Source organism: Oppia nitens, unplaced genomic scaffold, assembly GCF_028296485.1.
Source record: "Oppia nitens isolate AA-2021 unplaced genomic scaffold, nextdenovo-longstitch-racon4-pilon3 scaffold17_pilon_pilon_pilon, whole genome shotgun sequence".
NCBI lineage: Eukaryota > Metazoa > Arthropoda > Arachnida > Sarcoptiformes > Oppiidae > Oppia > Oppia nitens.
In genome coordinates this window covers 1,188,050-1,194,816 of record NW_026533196.1, presented here as the reverse complement: position 1 = coordinate 1,194,816, position 6,767 = coordinate 1,188,050, and the positions used below count along the sequence as shown (strand labels likewise).

General features: G+C 28.9%; 3 protein-coding genes across 3 annotated transcripts; 1 reads left to right on the top strand and 2 right to left on the bottom strand.

Annotated features, from left to right (window-relative positions):
• Positions 1-1,132: 1,132 nt before the first annotated feature.
• LOC128965361 (lupus La protein homolog A-like) lies at positions 1,133-2,964 on the bottom strand. The gene is made up of 7 exons (XM_054312035.1): positions 2,700-2,964; positions 2,544-2,613; positions 2,165-2,484; positions 1,990-2,090; positions 1,676-1,925; positions 1,356-1,596; positions 1,133-1,280 (listed from the first exon to the last, which is right to left on the bottom strand). Exons 1-7 carry the CDS (start codon positions 2,769-2,771, stop codon positions 1,207-1,209), a joined length of 1,128 nt encoding a protein of 375 aa, XP_054168010.1. The 5' UTR covers positions 2,772-2,964; the 3' UTR covers positions 1,133-1,206.
• Positions 2,965-3,362: 398 nt separating this feature from the next.
• LOC128965355 (ras association domain-containing protein 2-like) lies at positions 3,363-5,577 on the bottom strand. Its single transcript, XM_054312030.1, has 7 exons — positions 5,228-5,577; positions 4,989-5,083; positions 4,867-4,930; positions 4,126-4,793; positions 3,900-4,053; positions 3,716-3,834; positions 3,363-3,618 (listed from the first exon to the last, which is right to left on the bottom strand). The coding sequence occupies exons 1-7, from the start codon at positions 5,427-5,429 to the stop codon at positions 3,460-3,462; spliced, it is 1,461 nt and encodes a 486-aa protein (XP_054168005.1). The 5' UTR covers positions 5,430-5,577; the 3' UTR covers positions 3,363-3,459.
• A 258-nt stretch (positions 5,578-5,835) lies between these two features.
• Positions 5,836-6,739, top strand: LOC128965440 (coiled-coil-helix-coiled-coil-helix domain-containing protein 1-like). The gene is made up of 3 exons (XM_054312137.1): positions 5,836-6,204; positions 6,298-6,416; positions 6,505-6,739. Exons 1-3 carry the CDS (start codon positions 6,066-6,068, stop codon positions 6,619-6,621), a joined length of 375 nt encoding a protein of 124 aa, XP_054168112.1. The 5' UTR covers positions 5,836-6,065; the 3' UTR covers positions 6,622-6,739.
• The last annotated feature ends 28 nt before the right edge of the window (positions 6,740-6,767 follow it).

Here is a 6,767-nt window from a genome sequence, read left to right as displayed (position 1 = left end):
ACTTTTTTACTCGAGACCAACACTTTGAAAGATCTTTACTTCAAAACATTAAAAAGTATTTAATGTTTCACTACTTTTCCATTAATAAGTTTTTTCTCAATGAAATAAGTTTGCAAATCAATCATTAATTAAGAAAGCATTAGTTTAATAGACAATTAAGTGTCGATAAGATTGCTGTCGATTATCGAGTGATTGATTTAACACACATTACGGCTCCGGTAATGTCTATACACTATCAGAAAACACGAGACAAACTCAGTTGACTGATTGGCACTTTTAGCACTACAGATGTATACCTGACCTCTAAGTGAATGAGTCGATAAAATTAACTCTCGTGTTTAAAATGGCTCAAAAACTGGGAACAGGTATGTAATGCAATGTATAACGCAATCGGAAACATCAAATCTGGTCGAAAAACAACACATAGATTTGCTCTATGCTTGAGGCGGAACTATAGACACCTGTACTATAATTATTACCTGTATTTCTGTTATATACATAATACAGTATTATGTTATACACAGCTTATAGTCTCATATACTGTAATACAGGTTAACGTCAGCTTTTTTTGAAAGCTTGTTCACTAGCATGTGATTGACCTTAACTTACAATAATTTGTAAAAACATTGATATAGTGTAAGTATTCATACACTTTCATGTTTTAAACAATAGTATATAATCATGTATTTTATATACCGGTAAATTGTATTTATAATTTATAAGTGAATTTTATTAAAAATAAATTAATAAATTCCAAGTTTATAACTATTTTCCTAAATATAGTCAAATAGTAAATAAATCTCGAAATTGATCGCAACCAATAATATAGACATTACCGTATTAAATCATATTATTATTATTTTATTTATATTATAAATAATCAACTCTAATAAATTATAATCATTGATTTATTTTAAGCAAAATATTTTATATTTTAAATTATTACTTATATCCATTAATATCTTTGTTATAATTATTAAATACAGTATTAATTAAAATAAGGTATCAATTAATATACAGTAAAAACAAATACAGTATATAGTCAATGAAAAACAAACTTACATAAAATAATGTGATTATGAAAATATACTATTAAATCAGTTTATGATTCAGTAATTATAATGTAAACTCATAACAAATCATAAACCAGTTTTGAAAAAAATGATTTGAAATTCAAAAATTAATTAAATTGTTTAAATTATTTACTTAATTATCGTTATTCTTAAAACGTTTGCCATTATTTGAATCTCTTGATCCTTGATATCCTCTCTTTTTGTTTCCTAACAATCAAAATAAAGTTAATTATTTGAATAAAACATTCAATCAAATGACAAATCAATCAAATAATGACATACTTTGCCAAATATTCTTTCCTTTCTTTCCCTTAAAATTAGTCTTCTTTTGATTACTTAACGCTCTATTCTTCTCAAATTCAGTCCAATAATTGACTTCATCGTCACCGGTAAGGAGTTCAGCGACAACAGCAGTACCACAGATCTCAACTTTTGTCACATCAGAGGATTCATCAGAATCAGTAATCTTTGCCTTTTCTAAAGCTATTTTTGCGCCATTTTCTTCATCAAAACGGATTAAACTCTGTATAGAAAATTTAGATAAAATTTTATAATAAAAATAAAAGAAATATCAATAAATGTCAAACAATGCTAAAACAAACCTCTTTATCTTCATTGATATCCTCAACGTACGCCACTTTTCCATACTTTTGAAACAATCCTTTAATGTCTTGAAATTTGGTATTTTCGTTGAGTCCCTTAAGTTTGAGAACAGCCGCCGAATATTTCACTCTATTTGTCACGACTTTAGGTTTATTATCATCGTTTGTCTCATCAGTTTTCGTCTCTTTTTTGGCCAATTTGTTGTTTTTCCGTTCAACGAACTCTTTCTTTCGCTGCAAATATTTAATTCTGATATATATTTAAAAAAAAATAATTATTTTTAAATCAAAATTAATTAATTTATTGTAATTACTTGTTTTCCTTCAGAAGAGTTTTGTCTCCATATTTAACCTCTTCTGCTGATAATATCTTCTCTGCATCTTCTTTGGTCGAAAAGATGACTAAAATACAGCCCTTTTTTCAATATAACAAAACATATCATTACAAATGTTACCAATACTTCAATGTCTTCAATAATCAGAGCTAACCTTAAAATTTCTTGATTTGAAATGCCGTCTCATTTCAATATTTTCGACAAAACCATATTTTCTACAGAAATCCATTATATCATCCAATTGGCTATCCGTTGGAAAGCCTTTCAAATGAAGTGTCCGTTCATTCAGTTCTTCAATATATTGTTCATTGAATTCAGGCAAAGGTTTGTCGAGACTTCGTCTCAATTTAGTCTCGCAATCACTGATTTGCAGCAAATTTGTCGAAGACTTTCTCAGCGATTGAATAATCACTTTGACGTCTTCAGTCAACGACTTAAGACGTTTAAAAGTCAACAAAATCTCAAACGAAACCCCTATTGAATTCAAGACATCAATAATAATTTGGACACAAAACTATCGGATCATTACTTACATCCGTCGTCTTTGTTCAACAAATCTTTCATAAACTTGTCTTTACTGAGGTTTATGTCGGAAAAGTAATACTATTATAAATTATAAAGATATAGATAATCACAATTAGATGCAAATTGTGGTCAATATTGTGGTCAATATTGTAACCGAAAAATACCTCAATTTGTTGAATAATTTTTGTCTCCAATTCATTGGTCACATTGGGTTTGACATCTTCTTCTGAACTCATTTTTGTTTGTCAACTGATACAACAAATTAAATAAATTAGTGATAACTGTAATGTGGATCTGTTTTGGTGATAATTTTGTGGTCAAATAGTTATGTGATTTGCAAACACATGTGTTTATGTGTTGTCTTTAAATGCAATGCTTTTCTCCAATGCGTTTGCAAAGCGTTTTAAATGTCTATTCAATATCAATAACGTCTGCATTCAAGTGATTGACATTTTTGTGTCAAATATTTGTTACTTTACCTAAACTTTATAAAAATTTATACAACAATTTAATTTAATATTTATTACAATTACTTTATAAAATAAATATGATATTCAATATATGATTTTATTACTATAAAAAATAATAATCATTGTTTGTATAAATATTAAGTATTAGTTGTTAACTATTTGTTAAATTTATATAAATTAATATACAATTTAAAAATATATGGCAATATTGTCGATACAATTATTGAATGATTCAAACAATATATTTTGTGATCAACACATTAAACAACATTTGTTATAATAATTCAACAATTTTCGCAAATTTCACACTAATATATAAATTTGTTCAATAGATTCTTCACTAAATATAATGTCAATAATGTTGTTATACAGTAGTTATATGTTGTAATTGAGATGAATTCATGTCAAATGAAATCGAAAACATTTTTTTGTTTTTATTTTTGATAGTCTTTTGTTAAGTATTTTCTTCGATTTCTTTAATTCTCAATTTAATCCAAGTCTTAATCGATAAAAACTTTTTCTTAATTTTGTTGATCTCTCGTATCTCTTCCTCTTCAAACTTCTTGAGAAACATTTGTAATTCAGCATTCGTTAGACACAAATACTGGGCTACCTATGAATGCAAACAAATCAATTGAATTACAGTATCGGTAATAATAATAATAAACAATATATTATTGATTATCAAATAACAGACAACGACAACATACCTCACTTGATATTTCGTTTTTATTTTTGTTGAATATGAATACTTTAGCCGCCGATTCATTTGGTCCTAACATTACTCTAACAATTAGTGGAAATTCATTGTCATGCAGTCGACGACATTCTTTAAAGTTTATTAAAAATTTAATTAATTTCCAAACTATTTGTTTTTTTTTGTGTAATACAAACCTCCATTATCTCTGAGAACAAACAAAGAAAAATCTTCGGCTTTATTGGTAACTTTAAACTTATCCAATAACATATTGATAACTTCGGGTGCGTTTAGAAGACTAGATATAAAAACACTGGTAATTGATCCGTGGGCGGGAGTAAAATGGCTTGTCTATGGAGTTGTTTATATAACAGTTAATACACACATATTATATTACCGTAAAAGATATTTCTCAGTGATTACCTCTCTATTATAGAAATGTCCATTTATAGAGCACCGTCGTCTCAATCTGGCCCGAGATCTTCTCAAATTACAGGTTCTTCTCAGAACTACTTCATCATTTGTATTTGTCGTCTCTAAGTCTTTAGCAGAATTTTGTTTATCTTTTGCGTCAAATATTTGTTGAACATATTCGTCGTCAAAACTTTTACTGGTTCTTCGCAACTCTTCTTTCAACATTTTGGCACTTTCTGAACCCCGAAGAGGAAGTGTTCGATATTGTCGAACAGTATGATCAGGACTGTCAACACTGGATGAACAATCACTTGTAGGACTCGACTGTTTACTCGACTCTGGACTCGTTGATGTCGATGAAACACTAGGGCTGTCGTCTAAAGAGCTTTTGGCAGAACTTTTTCGAGTATTATAATAACTTTGTCTTCTAATGAATACTCTGTCGTCATTGTCTTCTTTTAGTTGTATAACATTGGATACATCCCAATATATCCTAACAGATCCCTCTAATATAAGTTTACCATTTCTTTCCCGATACTGAATGTTATTTCCTTTTCCATCAAAATATTGATTATATTCTTTAACTTTATTTTCTAAAAACTTTTCAGACATCGGATCACTATCTAAACGACTCTTTTGACCAAAACTTGAATGCGATTCAACACGAGAGCCGTGACCTGAATTGGATTGACGTAAGAAGTATGACATGAATGACATAATTGTTGAAAAATATGGTTTTTAATGACAAACCATAGAGTTGTGGACCGAAGAGAGCGCCATAACAGGGAATATAACAGTAAGGTATGCTTTTGTGCTAAACAAATGATAAATTTATAAATTATAATAAATAAAACCCAATTGGGATGACTGACCTCCGCGTGTTGTCCCGGATTCAGGCGTTTACCGCACTCGTGACACGTCAGACACTCCGGATGCCAGTCATAGCCTAACGAGCACTTCCTCTCAGCTTTTAATATATTAATATAAAAACATATTTGAAATAACATTATATTATTTATATTGAATTAAGTGTTGTATTTGATTGGGTTTTCAATCAAATCAAAAGCCATGATCTCCTGATAATCGCACCAAATGTCTGTCCAATACATACCAAAATAGACTGGTTTTTGACATTTACGGCACTTCCACATCACGGTGTTGTCCTCCTCTGACTGGTCACCACTAGTGGCCGATTTCCCGGTGCCTAACCTTTTGACAACAATTTGCAGAAGTAATGAACACAAGAATTGAAGACTTAGTGATAAACCAATTAAACTAATGATTGGAAGTATTAGTAAAGCCTTTAATCTCATTATTATTAGGCATTCATTGCATTCAATACATCACTCTATCAGTGATTGTCTATTCAAACACTAATCAAACAATACTTTACTTTAATTGACAGTTAAATCAATTGATTTTTATCGTTAAAATTTTTCACAATTATTAAATCAATTACTAATTATTATAACAAATGCTATAAACATCTGTTTATTTATTCAACTCTTCAAATAAAACAACAAAAAGTTTAAGTGAAATGTTTGAAATATAATACAAAATAATTGAATTATAATAATAATTTGTGTTTTTAAATGTGCTTTAAAATTATTAAGTAAATATTGATAATAAATATTAAGTTTATGTTAATTTTAAATCAATTTAAATATAAAAATAATAAAATATTTTTAAAGTTTTTTTTAAAAAATAATTAAATGTTTTTTTTAAAGATCTATGAAATAAACAAAATGTTTGAGTATTTTGTTGTTTGTGTTGAGTTTGTATTGCTTTACGTGAGATGTGGTGAGTGTTTGAAACAATTGACTGTTTATATGATTTGAATGCTTATTGTCTTCAAACACACAAAACATTTACTGTTGAAAGTTGTTGTCGAAAATCTGTGTATTTTTAGTGACAATTTGGGTGATAATCAGTTTGGGTTTTCATAGATAATGCAATTAACAAGAGTTAACTATTGGAACAAATGGATGCGAAACGGCCGAAGACCAGCCCGACCTGTGACCAGATTTAAAGCCGACAAACCATTAGTCTTAAGAAACGAAGTGACCTCAGGAACCAAACTTAGCTCCGGTTTGTAGTCTGATTTGATTTGATGTGTAATCTGACATCAGATGATAACACACCGTTGATGTCATTATAATGTTGTTTTGCGTGACATTATAGACGTGGTGTGTATACAGCAGATGATGGATATGTTGAGCTGTTTTAAGGACAACGAGTTCGACCAAATCAGATGCGAACCACAGATCAATGCCTTTCAAAATTGTTACAACAAATTTGTGGTCTGTTTTTGGCATATCTTGATATAATGTTAATGTTTTTGCAAATTGTTGCCAAATATTTGATATTAATTATTATTTGAATGATTAGGACGAGAGAAAACTGAAGAATGATTTGGTGAACTCCTCGGTTCCCATTCCCGGTGAGACAAAGCTTAAGAAAGACCAGTTAAATGTCTTATTGAAGCGATGGCCACAACCCAATTGAGTCACAATTTAGTCATATTTCTTAAGACAGTAATAATGTATTTCAAAAAATATATTTAGAAAATAATTATAATTGTAATTAACTTTAATTAATAGCATTTATTGAACTAAAAACAAATCAACACTAAATAGTAAATGTTTTTATAT

What these genes read in the sequence shown, in the direction of transcription:
- LOC128965440 (XM_054312137.1), top strand. Translation starts at nt 6,066, where the DNA reads ATGCAATTAACAAGAGTTAACTATTGGAACAAATGGATGCGAAACGGC. An exon ending in AGGAACCAAACTTAGCTCCG is followed by an intron (nt 6,205 to 6,297) that starts GTTTGTAGTCTG and finishes GTGACATTATAG; the next exon opens with ACGTGGTGTGTATACAGCAG. An exon ending in ATTGTTACAACAAATTTGTG is followed by an intron (nt 6,417 to 6,504) that starts GTCTGTTTTTGG and finishes TTGAATGATTAG; the next exon opens with GACGAGAGAAAACTGAAGAA.
- LOC128965361 (XM_054312035.1), bottom strand. Translation starts at nt 2,771, where the DNA reads ATGAGTTCAGAAGAAGATGTCAAACCCAATGTGACCAATGAATTGGAG. An exon ending in AAATTATTCAACAAATTGAG is followed by an intron (nt 2,614 to 2,699) that starts GTATTTTTCGGT and finishes AATTTATAATAG; the next exon opens with TATTACTTTTCCGACATAAA. An exon ending in GTTGAACAAAGACGACGGAT is followed by an intron (nt 2,485 to 2,543) that starts GTAAGTAATGAT and finishes TGAATTCAATAG; the next exon opens with GGGTTTCGTTTGAGATTTTG.
- LOC128965355 (XM_054312030.1), bottom strand. Translation starts at nt 5,429, where the DNA reads ATGAGATTAAAGGCTTTACTAATACTTCCAATCATTAGTTTAATTGGT. An exon ending in CTTCGGTCCACAACTCTATG is followed by an intron (nt 4,794 to 4,866) that starts GTTTGTCATTAA and finishes AATCCAATTCAG; the next exon opens with GTCACGGCTCTCGTGTTGAA. An exon ending in GACATTTCTATAATAGAGAG is followed by an intron (nt 4,054 to 4,125) that starts GTAATCACTGAG and finishes ACAACTCCATAG; the next exon opens with ACAAGCCATTTTACTCCCGC.